At 40.2% G+C, this 17,917-nt stretch overlaps 1 protein-coding gene across 1 annotated transcript; it reads right to left on the bottom strand.

Moving 5' to 3' along the window:
• Positions 1-1,038: 1,038 nt before the first annotated feature.
• On the bottom strand, positions 1,039-12,019 carry LOC115160696 (polypeptide N-acetylgalactosaminyltransferase 5). The gene is made up of 10 exons (XM_029710963.1): positions 10,288-12,019; positions 10,006-10,172; positions 9,542-9,661; positions 9,234-9,369; positions 7,644-7,763; positions 4,836-4,953; positions 4,261-4,590; positions 3,663-3,743; positions 2,552-2,704; positions 1,039-2,174 (listed from the first exon to the last, which is right to left on the bottom strand). Exons 1-10 carry the CDS (start codon positions 11,430-11,432, stop codon positions 2,034-2,036), a joined length of 2,511 nt encoding a protein of 836 aa, XP_029566823.1. The 5' UTR covers positions 11,433-12,019; the 3' UTR covers positions 1,039-2,033.
• Between the last annotated feature and the right edge of the window lie 5,898 nt (positions 12,020-17,917).

The raw sequence follows: 17,917 nt of genomic DNA, 5'->3' as shown, positions 1-17,917 counted from the left end.
TGAAGCTTGGCATTCAGGCCAAAGAGTTGAATCTTGGTTTCATCTTGTTTCAGTCTTTAAGTCCCTTTTGGCAAACTCTAAGTGGGCTGTCATTTGCCTTTTACTGAGGAGTGGCTTCCTGTCTGGCCACTCTACCATAAAGGCCTGATTGGTGGAGTGCTTCCGAGATGGTTGTCCTTCTGGAATTTTCTCCCATCTCCACAGAGGAATTCTGGAGCTGTCAGAGTGACCATCGGGTTCTTGGTTGCCTCCCTGACCAAGACCCTTCTCTCCCGATTGATCAGTTTAGCCAGGCAGCCAGCTCTAGGAAGAGTCTGGGTGGTTCCAAACTTCTATTTATGAAGGCCACTGTTTTGGTACCCTTCCCCAGACACAATCCTGTCTCTGAGTTCTACGGACAATTCCTTCGACCTCATGGCTTGGTTTTTGCAGGTTCTTATAGAGATAGGTGTGTGCCTTTCCAAATCATGTCCAATCAATTGAATTTACCACAGGTGAACTCCAATCAAGGAAACACCTTTGCTATGAGACTTGAAATTAAGCTAAGGGTCTGAATAGTTCTCTAAATAAGGTGTTTATTTTTTATAAATTTGAAAACATTTCTAAAAACCTGTTTTCGCTTTGTCATTATGGGGTATTGTGCGTAGATTGCTGAGAAAACAATAGTTCATCAATTTTAGAATAAGGCTGTAATGTAACAAAATGTGGAAAAAGTCAAGTGGTCTGAATACTTTCCCAAGGACCCTGGCCTGTATAGATTTCAATTCAGTTTGGTAAGCACTGGAAGTATGAATGTAATTTTTTTTAAATGTATTTTTATTTTTTCCAGGTGATCAACCCTATATGTGAAGAAGTTCTGCTTTTTAAATGTATATAGTTCCCGTTAGGCTATAAGATCAACTCCTAAAGTTAACCCCTAAAGCTCTCTAACAGCCATACCTTTCCATGCTGTAATATTGCCATAAGAACAGTGAGAAAGTGTAGGCCTATATGTTCTCGTGAAATATCTGTTGCAAAAAAATTGGAAAGACACCCACATTAAATTACCATCTTTAATATCTATTCAGAAAAGGAGAAAGAATATCATATTTTATCAACAACAGTCCCCTCTAGTGTTAGGTTTAGTACATACTGTATGTATATTTCTCTATAACCATATAGTAATAAAGAAGCAGCTCTTATTATCCTAGGTGCGCCATAAGGTGTAGGGTGACGTGGCCCCTAGACACTGATCTTGGGTCAGTTTTGCATTTCCCCCACTAATCGTTGAGGTTAGGATTGGGGGAAGGGAAGTTGAACCTAGATCTGTACCTTAGGGGTAACGTTAACCCGGAGCTGAGTCATAACCTCACATAATACAATGCAATTTCTTTTATCTCATAAAAAAATCTGATGTCTTTAGCAAAGCTATCTGTGATATGTAATGTCTACACAGGCACACTGCATGCATTTCAATTTGTACATAAAAATGGTATTTCAAACAGCGAAAATGGTACATGGACAGAAAATATGTATTTACATGAGTCATGGAAAAGTGGCATAATATATCCAGCCATTTGGCACTGAAACCGTAAGAAATATGGTAAATTGTGTGGTCAAACCGAGTGCTACAATATAGAGAACATCTAGAAAAATCCTCACGTAAATAGTCAAGGCACATTCGTGGTCGATTTGCCACGGCTCTTTAGAGAAAATACTTTTTTTGCAAAGCTGATGAACATACAATGTAAAAACCAAAGAGCTCAATAAAAAGTGCAACTCCAGTAAACTATGCTTCCTAAAACACTGTAATTACATTGTCTAATAGCTTCCCTTTCAAATCACTTCCGGGGCCTCATAAGTCATGCAAAATTCAAAGGTTGATCATGATAAAAAAAAAAAGTTTTAAAAACATTGCACATCCCAACACCACCCTCAAACCAACACCATGCGTATTCCTATTGCAGCAGACCACATCCAAACACACACAGTACAGTCAAGTACTTGAGTGTCGATCACTAATGCATGAATAGTGCTGTAGCCCTGTACTCCCGTCATTCAGCGTGGTAGTGCGTGAACTGCCACTTCTGGTAGGGACTGGTAGGCGCACACTTCTTCAGCTGCATGCTGTTACCCAGAGCCCCAGCCTCAAGACACAGACGCTTGGGAGCAAGCTCCGTAACGAGGTGCTCCATCTGAACAAAGACAACACAGGGAAATAGTACAGTAAGCACCACAATGTACATAATGTTAACTTTCATTCAGCAAAGGAACACTGCTGCTACCTCGCTCTCCAACCAAGGTGTCGTGAATTGAGGTGCAAACGCTGACGAAGGCTAAGGGCCAAAAAGCGATGGTTTTAACAATAAAAAAAAAGCTATTTAAAATCAACATACACTATCCTCCAAGAGTTGCTGAATTTCCTCTTCACTTCAACCTTCAAGCACACTGTACATATTCTGTATGCTAGTAGCTGACAGCTTGGCATAAGGATAACAAATCATCGTCACAAAAATCGATATTCCGAGAACTCTAATAGAGGAGGAAAAGGCCCACTCTAAAGCGAACCTACCAGAGCAGAGGAGGAGGCCTTGTAGAGCCAGCGTAACTGTGGCTTGGTGTTGTCGCACGGCTGCAGAGCCAGGCTGCTACCTTTGTCCTGAGTAGTGAGACAGACATCTTTCTGGCGAACGTGCCTCATCCAGGTGTAATTGAAGTGCTGACTCTGAGGTTTAGGGACAGAGGGGATGGTTAAGATGTGTCCCAAATGGCACCATTACCTATATAGTGCACTGCTTTTGACCGGGACCCATAGGATAGTGCAATATCTAGGGAATATGGCGCAATTTGGGATGCAGCCTTAGTGTCAGACATACAGTATCAGTCAAAAGTTTGGAGACACCTACTCATTCATGGGTTTTTATTTTTTACACTGTAGAATAATAGCCAATACATCAAAACTATGAAACACATGGAATCATGTAGTAACCAAAAGTGTTAAACAAATCCAAATATATTATATTTCAGATTCTTCAGCGTAGTCACCCTTTGCCTTGATGACAGCGTCGCACACTCTTGGCATTCTCTCAACCAGCTTCATGAGGAATGTTTTTGTGTGCAAACCTGGTGGCCAACTACAAGAAACGTCTGACCTCTGATTGCCAAGAAGGGTTTTGCCACCAAGTACTAAGTCATGTTTTGCAGAGGGGTCAAATACTTATTTCCCTCATTAAAATGCAAATCAATTTATAACATTTTTGACATGTGTTTTTATGGATATTTTTGTTGTTATTCTGTCTCTCACTGTTCAAATAAACCTACCATTAAAATTATAGACTGATCCTTCCTTTATCAGTGGGAAAACGTACAAAATCAGCAGGGGATCAAATACTTTTTTCCCCCCACTGTACTTTGAAGAATGTCAAATATATTTGTTTAACACTTTTTTGGATACTATATGATTCCATATGTCTTCACTATTATTCTACAATGTAGAAAATAGTAAAAATAAAGAAACCCTTGAATGAGTTTGTGTTCAAACGTTTGACTGGTACTGTATAATTAGGCTTCATGATAACTACGGGGTTTTCAAGGCCGGTTGGGTGTGTGTTGAACTCAACAGGGATTCCATAGTGGGTTATAGTCAGCTTTTCATTTCAAATGGGGAAGTTAGGTGTATTTACCAGCTTGCTGAGATCACATATCTCAAAGGCAAGGGAGCCTTTCTGCAGAGCGAGGCATTTTCTTACTCCACGATTGAAAACCTACCAAAGGAGGATGACAGGTATAACATTTCATGACAATGCATAGAGCCGTCATAACAGTAGTTTACATAGGTAGTGTCACTGCACTATTGACAGTAGAAAAGCTTCTCCTTTCTGCGCCTTCAACAAATCCTGACAGAACTGTCACAATACAATCACTTTTTGTTCAGATAAGAGGACAATTGACATCTGTGTTGCAGAGGCATTGAGAGCAGACAAGTATACATCTCCCGCTCAGAAAAAAAGTACAATTGTCTGTCAGCATCGAGATGAGGGATAAGTTAACGGAAAAATAAGAGTAACAATTGCTTGCCAGAAAAAGAGCACCAATGCAATATATTCTAAGATAAACAACCTAAAAGCAAAAACTGGATTCCTACTAATTCAGTAAAGACGATGATTGTAAGTGTTTCAAATAAAGTTATAAACCACAGGAATAAACTGCATAAGGTTTGAGCATCTGGAAAAGAGCTATACATTTCAAATCAATTATTTTTATTAGAAAAAGTACACCTACTAGCCCCTCAGCTTTGACCAGTGGAGCGACCATGTCTGGGTACACATTATCCAGGTACCATTTGAAGCTCTTGCACTTGAGCTTCTTCCGGAGCTCGATCTGGTCTGTGAGGTTGCCGATGTCGATGACACTCCTATCCAGCAGATGGTAGTATCCATGGCCGTAGAACAGGTCCTTGTACTCATCCAGCCACACCTCTGCCACCCTGGCCAGGTTACGCTCGACTGTCTTCTGCCTGTCCTTGGGAAACTTGTATGGGTTGGCGCCTCGGAAAATGTGGCCCACTCTGGAACATGGGATGATCTCGATCTCACCTCCACACATCCAAATCTGCAAAAATCAACACAAGTAGGATGTGATCAGAACATTTGATCGAAGTCCCACACGGCACCCTATTGCTCATCGGGCTCTGGTCAAAAGTAGTGCACTACATAGGGTATAGGGTGCCATTTAAGAGGTGGCCTTGATCATGAGCTGAGTTAAGTGTGTAATCCTGGAACAGGTTGAAGAATGAACTATTTGCAGGTTTGTTAATCTCTAATAAAAAAAGAAGAGAAAGAAAATGAGTCACTGACCTTAAAAGAGATCTCCATGTTCTCTCCGCCCCATACGTCCAAGCCAGGATCATAAGAGCCCAGTTCATAGAAGTACTTCTTATCGATGGAGAAAAGTCCTCCTGCCATGACGGGACACCTGAGAAACAAAGTACACAGTCATACACAAGGGAGGGACTAACCTGAACTTTGCGAAACGTTTTCCGTTGAGATTTCCTGGAGATTGTATTACTCACTTTATCACAAAACACAACATTCCTCTTTGGTCTTATTAACTTAGAGTAATTAGTCAGACCTTGGCCCTGTTGGAATACTTCCATCCTGCAGCCTTCCTTCCTCCTTTCCTTTAAGTAATCGCTGATCTCAACTGGTTGGATTGGTGAAAGTAATAGGTTGGCGTAAACTAGCATTGACCTATCCAATCATGTATAGCTCGATGATTAACTGAAGGAAACAAGGAACGAAGGATGAATTTCCGAAGTATTGGAAGAGGGCCCAATACTATGCACTTGAACTAATCCGCAACTGTTACTACACAACAAATTCTCCAGTGTTAAATCAACACTAGCTAGGTTTCATGTAAATATTCCCAAAAATGTGCATAAAAGCAATATGCTCATTTAAGACCAGAGATGCATTGCTATCAAATTGACTTGCAGATAAAAAGGCTGTGCGTGATGGCGTAGTGCACATTAAAATACCCCTTGCGGTTAAAATTCCCCATGTACCGAATAAAAAAAATAAATATATGGTTGGCTATAGCGCACGTATAGCCCACATGAGGGAGATTATTATGGACAAAAGAGCCAGATTCATTTTATTTGTCAAAATGGCAGCCAAGCGTCGATCATCATCATGTCACCACAATAAGACCCTCAATATTTATTGGAAAGGAGCATCAAGCTCATCCCCTTGCACTGTTCATAGTTTATTTAATCTGTAGTTTAATAAATTGCATGATTTCCCAATGAGTCATAGTGGGAGGACCACACAACATCGTCATCACATGACTCCATGTTAACTTCAATATTATGGTTATTATAACAATATTTGCACATAAGTGTCTCCACCGACATCTCCCATCATTCATTTTACATATACATAAAGAGCCCACCTTGTCTAGCGTATTTCATTTTTTCAACATTTGGAAAATGTATCCAAAAATGTTGTTTCCCTCAAGCCTGTCATGACATTTTTTTTTATCCATCATGTACTTTACATACATAAAAAATTTAGATGGAAACCTGGTTAGTGACAGTGTTAAGTTTGCAGAGTTGCAACAACAACAAAAAAGCCATATCTCAGACTGGACAATAAAAAGAAAAGATTAAGATGGGCAAAAGAACACAGACACTGGACAGAGGAACTCTGCCTCGAAGGCCAGCATCCCAGAGTCGCCTCTTCACTGTTGACGTTGAGACGGATGTTTGCGGGTACCATTTAATGAAGCTGCCAGTTGAGGACTTGTGAGGCGTCTGTTTCTCAACCGAGTCACTCTAATGTACATGTCCTCTTGCTCAGTTGTGCACCGGGGCCTCCCACTCCTCTTTCTATTTTGGTTAGAGCCAGTTTGCACTGTTCTGTGAAGGGAGTAGTACACAGCGTTGTATGAGATCCTCAGTTTCTTGGCAATTTCTGCATGGAATAGCCTTCGTTTCTCAGAACAAGAATAGACTGATGAGTTTCAGATGAAAGGTCTTTGTTTCTGGCCATTTTGAGCCTGTAATCGAACTCACAAATGCTGATGCTACAGATACTCAACTAGTATAAAGAAGGCCAGTTTTATTGCTTCTTTAAATCAGCACAACAGTTTTCAGCTGTGCTAACATAATAGCAAAAGGGTTTTCTAATGATCAATTAGCCTTTTAAAATGATAAACTTGGATTAGCTAACACAACGTGCCATTGGAACACAAGAGTGATGGTTGCTGATAATGGTTCTCTGTACGCCTATGTAGATATTCCATAATTAAAAAATAAAGTTTCCAGCTACAATAGTCATTTACAACATTAACAATGTCTATACTGTATTTCTGATCAATTTGATGTTATTTTAAATGAGAGAAAAAAAAGAGAAAAAAAAGGGCTTTTCATTCAAAAACAACAAAATTTCTAAGTGACCCCAAACTTTTGAACGGTAGTGTATATTCCGGACTATGACATCGCTCGTTCTGATATTTTTTTATTTTTACTTTTTGGATTATGTGCGAATTAGGCACAAGAGTGAAAGTTCTGTCTAGTTTAGTGAAAGCGAGAGTAACTTGGTGAGTGAGAGGGGGTGAAAGATAAAGGGAGGGAGCACTGTTGGAGCTAGAAACATATCAGCGTATGTGACCAATAAACTTAGATTTTTTTTAATTAGTCAGTTTTCAGTCCTGTGGACTTCAAGTGAGTTCCTACTATAGGCGAATGTTGTCATAAAAATGTAACTGTTTATGACAATACATTACATATATCATAACCCACTGGGCATAGACGTCAATTCAACTTCAATTCCATGTTGGTTCAATGTAATTTCATTGAAATGACGTGGAAACAACATTGATTCAACCAGTGTGTGCCCAGTGGGAATGACTTACTTTGATAGCCAAGTTTTACCCTAACAGTGGTGTTAGGAACCTCCTGCTTACAGGCCACAACATGCCAGCAAATCACAACATGCCAGCAAATCACATTATGCTGGCTTGCAGAGTGATGTGTAATTCTCACCCTTAGAGTTCATTTAACCCCTGAATCAACACGAGAAATGCTACACTGAAGAAAAATAAACACTAGCCAATTAGCTGTGTATGTAAACAGTAATGAGGGATGTAATGAAATCCAAAACTACCTGAAGGGATCTGAAGCCTTCATGTGATTCTTCTTAATGACGTCCTCTGATAACCTGCGCCACCAAAACACCAAGGGCCATTTGAACACCCCTCTTTGGAAGTTGTCAACCGACTCATAGCTGTAAACAGAATATCATGAAACAAATATTACATTACTGGATTAACAATGCGTGAGGGAATGAAATGCACGAAACTCAAGATAACTCAGATGAATCACATATATCAACAACATCCAGTAAACAGACTGTTGCATCAAACCTGGCTGCATACAAATAAGTTGATACAACTCTGGTCGCCGGGGTTACTTTTTACAGCAATATATACAGGTAAGTCCAACATGAACCCTAGAAGTCAGAAGTCCGTTGACCCAAATATTCAGAAAATGTATCAGATGGATAGCTGTGAATCTACATCATTAGAAAAATTAGGATTTGTAGGTAACACACAAAGCTTCCATTGCGGCAATGTTATCACACATTTTGCAACTCTAGGGACAAGGTCAGCTAAGTAAGCAGTGTCCGAGCCAGAACGGCCCAGTCTAGGTAAATAAAGGGACATTCTGCCCCAAGATGATACTGACAGACCAAATTTGGGGGTCTAACTCCTAGACAATAAGGTTGAACAATAACTCTGAAATTAGAGCTGGGACGATAAACCAAAATGTAACACCAAACGAAACAATCACTTCTTGAGAAAATGTTACTGATAATTACGATAAAGTAACCTACACTAGAGAAATGTGAAGTTTGAAATGAAATAAGTACGCTAATATGGGCGATTACTAACAGAACAATTGATAAAACTACTACTACTTTAAAAGTTGCTAAGTGTAAAGTAAAAAAAAAAAAAGCAACTGATGCATATTAATGTTAGATATTTATCGTTCAATTTATCGTGGTATGAATTTTTTCCATATCGCCCAGCTCTAATAGGGGGCATCCCAAATGGTATCCTAGTCCTTACATAATGCACTACTTTTGACCTGGGCCCATAGTGCAAATTTATACAAAATAGATAACAGATATACCTTATCTACATACACTACCGGTCAAATGTTTCAGAACACCTACTCGTTCAAGGGTTTTTCTTTATTTTCTAAATTGTAGAATAATAGTGAACAATTCAAAACTATGAAATAACACTTATCAAGCCAAAGGGTGGCTATATATAAAATATATTTATTTGTTTAACACTTTTTGGGTTACTACATGATTCCATGTGTTATTTCATAGTTTTGATGTCTTCACTATTATTCTACAATTTAGAAAGTAGTAAAAATGAAAGAAAAACCCTTGAATGAGTAGGTGTTCTAAAACTTTTGACCGGTAGTGTAAGTATTCAGACCCTTTTCTAAGAGACTCGAAATTGAGATCAGGTGCATCCTGTTTCCATTGATCATCCTTGAGATGTTTCTACAACTTGATTGAAGCCCACCTGTGGTAAATTCAATTGATTGGACATGATTTGGAAAGGCACACACACCCGTCTATATAAAGTCAAATGGGTCTGAATACTTTCCAAATGGACAGTATATAGGAAACGTGCCATTTGAGACGCAAGCATTTAGTATTATGGTAATGATACATTACCTCATGTCCTTGTCACGGATGACGTCGATGACTGGGCAGGCCACTTTCCTCCTGTCCATGTACACTCTCTCCAGCAGAGGTTCCAACCAGCCCACGTTGCATTCAATATGCGAGTCAAGAAAAGTCAAAACATCACCTGAAGGGAAAGGCAAACAAACCACTGAAGACAAACAAAACCACAGGGACGGTTGACTGCCTCATGTACGGGAGGACAAGACTGAGATTTCTTTGCATAGAATATTTTTGTTTAAACAGCATACAATGTAAGCGAGAGTGGTCATATGATATAGCAGGATGTGGTTGGTTACCTTTGGCAATGGTGGCTCCTGCCAGCCTAGCTCGGATCAGGCCCTGCCTCTCCTTCAGACGGACGATCCGCACTTTGGGAAACTGGGACATGTACACATCCAGGTGGTCCTTGAGATATTCTGAAAGAGTGGATGAGAGCGAGTGTGTTTAGGGCCCTGAGTTTATTCTGACTATGTGACCTGCCCAAGAAAAACTCCAGGCCCTATTTATAAAGCTATTGTTGCTGTCTGAAGATCTCCAAATCTGTAACTTTACAGTATATTGCCAAAAAAATGCCATATTTTACCATTAAGAATATACATTTACAAAACTTCATTAGCTAGTTTGAATACATTTTCTTGGTCCTAGAGTCATGAAATTGTTTTCGGTTGGGCCCAGAATTTCCCTGGACACATCACATGGCTGGGAAAAACTCTAAACCCATCCTGTACTGTTTACCAGGAAAGCTCCTCCCCTCTCTTACCTCTGGTACTAAAGTCATCCACCAGGATGATCTCTTTGAGAAGGTGTGGTGGAGAGCGATTGAGGACACTGTGGACGGACCGGAGCAAAGTGGACCATACCTCATCCACAAAGCAGAAGATCACACTGGTGGTGGGCAAGTCATCATGGACCACACTCTCTGAACACCTAGAAAACAACACAGTAACAAGAGAGGTTACCTAATGCTAACTGTACTATATGAGTGTCTGTTTGAGGAATACATGAGTATGCATGACGTGGTCAAGTCCATATTGTAACTCACGTATGAGGTCTGGTGTCTGGGATGGCTCGGTCCACAGGGATCTGGTCACTCAGGTACACGTTGAAATGGCCTTCATTCCACCGGTTCCTCACCTCCTGCTCTTTGTCACTGGGCACCGTGACTGCTTTCCCAAATTGCCCAATTGCATTGGCATCTCTGGGGGCTTGGGTCATGTCTAATGCCAGCACTTTGTGGACGCCTGTGTTTCGAACATCTGTGGAGTTTGTGGGAACTCCTGGTTGGAGTTTAAACTTTGCTCTGGGAAGTAAGGTCTCCTTTAAGGCATACTGCTTACCTTTATCAACAGCATTGATCCGTTTGTCCTTAATATTGACATCCACCTCTTTTCCTTTCAGTACATACTTTTTGACAGACTTAACTGTGCGGTCCACGGCAACTTTGTATTTTATAAAGCTTTCTTCTATGCCAGGCTCCAGTGGATCTAAGACTTTCTCATTTGCCTTTGGGTCCATATTTGCGTTGGCTTTTTGCATTATGCCTATATTTTCCTCTGCTTTCTCCGTCTTTTTTGAGGTCAATGTTTCAACATGTTTTCCTTCGTGAACACCAGGTGGCACTTTGGTGAAGTTCGAGAGCACTGCCACTTTCTTATCCTCCGTCTTCATCATATTTAGTACCAAGTCCACTGCCTTTTTTGACAGGTCTTTGACAGGCAGAGGATCTTTGACAGGCGTTTTCGTATTCAAAGGCACACTCAACTGTCCTGTGACATGATTGACTGTTTCGATTTGGTTAGGCTTAAAAATGACATAATTTCCTTGTTCTGACTTTGGTTGGGCATTCCCCCCTTGTTGCTCATGTGAATTTACTTTGTCCTTCAACTGCGGGGCCTTTTTGGCAGCAGGTCCTCTCTTTCTGCCCACTTCAAGGACTTTCTTTTCATTCTGGAGTGGACCTTTATTACCTGCCTGGTCCAGGTCTAAGTCGAACTGTGTACCTTCCGTGGCCTGCTGTATGACAGTCAGCCTTTCCTTCACTACGCTTTCTTTCAGAAGTTGGCTGTTAACATCATTCATTGACAGGAAAAGTGCTACCATATCAAACAGTAGCCAAATGACAGATGCAATGAAAACAAACGCAAGTGCCCTCCCACTACCCATAAAGTATTTCCTTATTGCCTTCATTTTAGTACGTCTAGATATACTAGGTCACAGTATCTTATTAATGCATGCGCAAGTCATACTTTGTGGTAGTTTTAGTAGGCTATTGCCTGCGTGGCATTCCACGCGGAGAAGATTGCTTTGGCCAAACAACGGTTGGAATCTTCTGGTAGAATTCGTTGAACTATTGTGAATTGTGTAGCGAAAACACAAACGCAACAATGTATCAATAACACTTACCTCCACGTTTACTTCCCCGAATGGTACAGTGTATATCACAAGTATCCATGCGCTTGCCCACTATTATGCAGGTACACAGGCAATTATCTTGCAACTTGCTGTTAACTTACTTGCCCTCACCTAATGTCTTTGAATGAGAAAGGAAAGGCTCATACTCCCTTGAGGAGAATGCAAAACCACAGACATCCAATGTAGTTCTTTGACACATTTGCCACTGTTCTGTCGTGGAGGTAGCGCCCATCAACGACATATTTCAACTTTGAGCGCACCCACAGTGATTGGATAGATAGCTTCATTTTAAAGCAACCCGTTTTAGGGCACACCGAAAGGTGGCGTGGGAGTGGGTGTGTCCCGTCTAATGTCAACAAAAGAAGGCATGATGCGTCGCACAGTAAGTGTAGGCCTAAACAAAAACGGATTATTTAGGATGTTTTTCTTTCCCCCGACGGGTTTTTGGTCAGTAATGGACCTTTTGCACGTCCGTTTTTTTCAACTTTCAAATTATAGCAACGTGTGATGTGTCAATATGGTGATAACTGGGTAAATCAAGCACAACTGGTGTAACCAGTACAGGTGTGTCGCTTACTTTTGTGTCTGCAATGCATACATTCACAATTGAAGTAAAACGTTCAACTGAGTGTTTGTCACTCCCTGACTCACTCGCACACACACACACAAAAGCGTCATAAAAGCTGTATTGCAATAGCCATTAGGCAGTGATTAAGAGAGGAAACAACAGGTTTTCACTTCATCAGCAGTCATCTCTTGGGAGCCCTATTGGCTCCATCCAGACCATTAAGTGCCTCCCAACACTTAGAGAGAGAGAGAGAGAGAGCGGGAGGAGGCAGGCAGCGGGGTGGATGTTGTGCTGTCTCTCCTGGTGGCTGCCCTTAGCCACAGTACATGGGCTTTCATTAGTGGCTTGGCTAAATGATTGGCCTCAGGAAAGCCCTGAAGCCTCACAATGCATGTGTCAGTTTATATATCCTATTCATTGGACAAGTTATTCATGTATTCATTATCATTTATCTATTGTGGCACCCACAAACACGCAGTGATTATTGAATGGATAGATCCGCTTTTTGGTTGAAGGTGAATGAATATACGTCCTACGTTGTGTTATAGGGATAGGTACTGAATTCTCAATACGCTGTATATTGTCCTTGTTTACTGGTAGCGATTTTTCTTTTGAAATTGAGAGGGATTATGCAAAAAAAACAACCATTACTGACAATTGAAGCTCTTAATTTGACACTGGCATGTGTAAAATGGACAACATGTAGTTGTATGATATCTTTAGAACATGCTAATCAGACCTTGGAATTAAAATGACAACATTTGGTCTCTGTAATTTACATAAGAGGTCATGTTTTGCTAATATGTCTCTCGCTGAAACCGACAGCCAGCAAGAATGGTGGTTAAGTCTGACCCACTGACATTTTCAGCAGCCAAATTATGCACAATGTGTGAATTAAATTAATTACAGAATTCATTAAGAAATATGGCTGGGGGAAATGAGTGTAATATTTAGTTATGTGATGTAATTTTCTTTAATTGTTAAAGCTAATTTGTTTCATAACAGTTCCTGCGGTAGTTTCTCCCAGTGTTAACTATGATGTATGTAATTTGTTAGCCATTTAATTAATTATGATTAGATTTGCTGAATGTACAGCTTGTTTTGACAGATGGTACCCATCAGGGAGACCTTTGCACAATCAATTTGAAATCAATTACTTCCCCTTTTTCTTTTTGTAACATATTTTCCATTTGTGTGAAAAATATCCATGGCACATGCATCAACTGGGTTTTTACTTCAGCTTAATTTAATGGTCTATTATCTACAATTCCCCTAACAATGTACAAGTCAGATAAATGAGCCAGACTCAATTCAAGTTTTCAGTTTATCTCTTAACTAAGCACTGATAGTTCACTCAATGACTGTTAACTCAATATATTGTAAATCTCCTGCATACTATATTTACACATACAGTGGTTGTCTAGCTTTAATCAGCAATTTAAGCATTTCATATAATATAGCAATATAGTCTTGCTACTCAATTGTCATGGAGCATCCCTAGATCTCTAGTCCATCAAATCTCTGTAAGTGACACTATGTCTGCGTCTCAAATGGCATCCTATTCCCTTTATAGCGCACGACTTTTGACCAGGGCGCATAGGGCTCTGGTCGAAAGTAGTGCACTATATAGGTAATAGGGTGCCGTTTGAGACACAGCGTGTGTCATAGAGCCCCTCATCTATGAACGTCTCAATCACCAAAGGTACCGTATAGGTCTTCATAATGATGAAACTAGGCCTTCAACCAGGTAGAATATTGTCTGCCATATCATTCACAAGACAAGGGTCCACTACATATGATATATTGTTTGCTCCCCAGGGGATATTTAATTCCCACTTAATTTGTCTCATTAATTTGCTACTCAGTATCATTGTATTTGTTTCCCCCAAAACATTATCATTGGTTTGAATGATATTTCCAACCAATATGTTTTCTGGTACTCCATCTCACAAATTCTGGATATTAACCAGTGTCTTGCCTGCATCTAGTATTTGTTACCTTATTGAATTCTAATGGTTCTATTATGAGAGGTATAGTATAGTATAGTATAGTATAGTAGTATACTGCTCACAGTACTGTAGTGTAGGGTACCTGGGAATGTATTTGTTTGTTCTGAACTTCCATCTCCTTTCACACCACAAGATGGAGCTTTTGTTCTCTTCATGTTCTTTCCTTTGGTCTAGTAGTCCAAAATCAAACCCCTACCATTCATGGGAAATTTCCTAAGATTGAAAGAGAATAAGTTCCAAACATTATTTGATGCATTTAAAGCATTATCTCATTGTAACCCACGGAAATACCCCCAAATTTTTTTTGAAGTAAATCTTTCTCATTCTCTCATCTCAGTCATTTCTCTTGATGTGAATAGTTTGACTCATTTCATAATCTAGAATAGAATAGTCCCAAAAAATATTAGTTATCATTATGCTTCAATTAAGATGTAATTGAAGATCAGATAGGATATGCTGTCAGGGGTGAAACAATGAAATCTATTCTTATCGATTCACTCTTTTTCTTCCATCTCTTGTTTCATTTCTTCTCAGCGTTTGTGGGGACAGAACACCACAGGGAACATCGCAGCGTTCTACTCAGGTAAAGTTGAGAAACTTGCCAGTCATATTTTTAAAATATTAGTGTGGAATATTTGGTTGCCTTCTGTCAAAGATTAGTTGTAACTATACAAGATAGGTAAATTATGATTATTAACTTTATTAACACATACTATGGGGTTTGTCACATAGCAATAGGCATTTACCACTCTTAGGGTCGGCTACCCAACACAGATAAAGCCTAATCCCTGATTTAAAAGGATTTTCAATGAAGATTCTCTTTTGAGGTTGCTTTTTAGTCCATGACTAGATTTAGTCTGTGTCTGGGAAACCACACCATAGAGGTTGAATGTCTTGTTGACTCTCTACCAGCACTTTATGAACACCATGCATGGCCCATAGATACGTATATGAGGATGAGAGGCTGACATATTTATTCAGCACAGGTGAACAAATCTTCACGCACATCATCCTGCAAGAAGAAAGCAAGGAGCATAACACCATGGTCAAATCCATATCCTTTAACCAGTTGATATGAAGGTGATACAGATTTGGCTCCCACTGGACGTGAGTTAATGTGTGACATAAAAAATAACTACATAATTTGTCTCAATCCAGTGGGCTGACTTGGCATGGGCAGCAAGTCCTAAATGTCAGGCTGTAATGAGTTCTGGCCAAAGGTACACAGTTAGGAGATGGAGCCCGCTGGCACCTGGGATGACACTGGTCAGGCAGCCACATACCCCTCAGCCATTTGGACTACACATGCATCCAAATAAAGTTTTAGTCAGTTCTATTATGATTTCGGGGTCTGGCTTTGGTTAAGTTTATTTGAACATCTTGGTACATATGCAGAAATACATAGAATGTTATGTGATGCAATATAAAGCACAGGTGAAAAGATATGATCTGCTTAAATATGTGGACAGTGCATCATCAATACTGCTATTAATGATGTGTATCGTATAAGGATGTATAAACTGGGTTTCCATCAGTGAGAGAGTTAATTGAAGTTACACATTGTGCACGTAAATCACGCACTGATGTCAATTAGAGATTGGTTCTTGTTAGTGGTCACACAACAACGTTTTGAAAAACTCACAAAGTCACAATACTTTCGAAATGAATGCGGGCCGATCAGGTTTTGAGGAACTTGACTCTTTTTGTCACATTTCTACGAGACCTATCGGCGAACACGCTTCTTTATTATCTCACAGTGGCAAAGAAAATGAGGGAACATTGAATCTAAATGAGCTTTTTCTATTTCCCGGTAAATGAAATCAATTCTATCCTTTTATGTTACTTTTCATCTGCCTTTTGTCTTGTTGCGGAATCTTCTCTCTTTCTCCCTCGTTCATCTGTTTTGCCCTTTCCTTGATCTGATAACATTAAACATATAATTAAGTCATAAAGGAGGGAACTGATGAGTGTAGCAGATGGTAATTGCGTCCTACATTTGAATGAAATGATATGCATTGCTACAATTTACAGCCTTCACCTCATATTTTATTCAGCAACCTTTTATCTCTTTTCCTGCAGAATTATTCTGCAATACATTTAGACATCTTATCAATAGCTGGAGTGATAGTGGGAGAAACATGGGGGGAAAAAACTGAGCCTCCCACATTTTACACTGTTTAAAATGATTTTCCATAATAAAAGACTTATCAGCCTTGCTCTATCACAGTGGAGGGGCGGATAGTCTTATTTCTAGAAGTCTCCCTTTGGTTTGTGGACAAGCTGTCACTCTTCTCACGGTATTCAGAGGAAATGCCAAAACTGAAGAAGATAGTTTCGGGTTGACTTCAGGCAAGGCTTCTTTAACACGAGACGCTGGAGGTGAAAGGGTTTCATTTCCATGGACCTAGACGATGATAAAGGGGTTACAGTCAGTATCGAGAACATTGGACTTATTCCAAAGGGTTGAATAATTAGACCGTAGCTCTTCTCAAGCACCAGGCAAATGCACCTTTTATGCTGTCACGTCAACTAAACGTGTCATTTCCTGTGGTATAGTCTGTGTCTCTGTTTACAGTATCTGGATCTGTCTTTAAGCTCATTCAGGCATTTAAGGTCATGATCACAAAGAATAGCCTAATGGAATTTCATAAGAATGTCAACTGAATCGTGTTTTTACTCTATGAATTTCCTCTTCAACCTCTGAGTTTTACTAGTACTGTATGAATGACTTTGATACTTCTGATATTTGGGTTTAATGGCTTCTGTTTGTTTAGAAGGGAAGGGAATGAATGCATTTCTGGGCCGTGAACCATGGTTGTACTGAAAGGGGGGGCTGGGGAGCACCCAGTAGTTGAGAAGGCTGCTTTAGTGGGGTTACAGTATGACATCACGCTTCTCCCTGTCTGGTCAGTGTAGTAGACGTGGCAGTGGTTCTACGCTGGGAGTTCAGGATGTTTGTATTGAAATGATGAAATGGAAAACCTGTTAGTGACAGGAATTATGGGGAGTAGCTATTCCCCCCCTCCTATTTTGGAGAAACCAAAACCTGTCCTGCCTTGTGCCTTTCCCACAACTGTACCCGTAGTCATCCTGTTGGCCCACGAATTAGTCCACAAATATGAACTATGGTTACATCTATGAAATCCATCTTTTGAAAAATGCCTGTCAAGGATGAAAACTTTCTTCTGAAAACTATATTTTTCTTGAAGCTCTGCGAGGATGAGCTGGTTGTTTGTGCCGTTGACATGCTTTCCTCCCGCTAGTCCCCTGTGAAGTGCTGGACTCCGCTGATATTTGAGAACTGGTAGCTGGTGCGATATAGGTTTAATTCTCATGTTCCCCCCAACCTGCCAAGCACAGCAGCATGCCAGCTGGAAGGCTTACACGGGGGGGGGGGGAGTTAGATATTAGCAGGGGCAAAAAGAGACAAACAAATACACGTGTCTGCTAGCAGACCTTAGAGGTGCCACAAAGCTGCATCCTGTATCTTACCTCAGGCACTTAACGTTTAGTCATGATACAGGTCCATTACCTTTTAAGTACAAGTGCTTAGGTTTGGTCTACTGTTTTTACAGGCCTCTGGCTGCATAGAGAATCTATCCTGGGTGACCCGGCTGTATTTATTGATGCCTCTTGAGTTTCCACTTGCTGGTAATAGACTGAGAAAAAAAAACAGATAATGT

The sequence above is a fragment of the Salmo trutta genome, chromosome 24, assembly GCF_901001165.1.
Source record: "Salmo trutta chromosome 24, fSalTru1.1, whole genome shotgun sequence".
Taxonomy (NCBI): Eukaryota; Metazoa; Chordata; class Actinopteri; order Salmoniformes; family Salmonidae; genus Salmo; species Salmo trutta.
The sequence above is the reverse complement of the archived record's forward strand: the minus strand, read 5'-3'. Positions and strand labels throughout refer to the sequence as shown.

What these genes read in the sequence shown, in the direction of transcription:
- LOC115160696 (XM_029710963.1), bottom strand. Translation starts at nt 11,432, where the DNA reads ATGAAGGCAATAAGGAAATACTTTATGGGTAGTGGGAGGGCACTTGCG. An exon ending in AAGGCTTCAGATCCCTTCAG is followed by an intron (nt 4,954 to 7,643) that starts GTAGTTTTGGAT and finishes TTTGTTTCTCAG; the next exon opens with GTGTCCCGTCATGGCAGGAG. An exon ending in TGGTCAAAGCTGAGGGGCTA is followed by an intron (nt 3,744 to 4,260) that starts GTAGGTGTACTT and finishes CTCCTTTGGTAG; the next exon opens with GTTTTCAATCGTGGAGTAAG.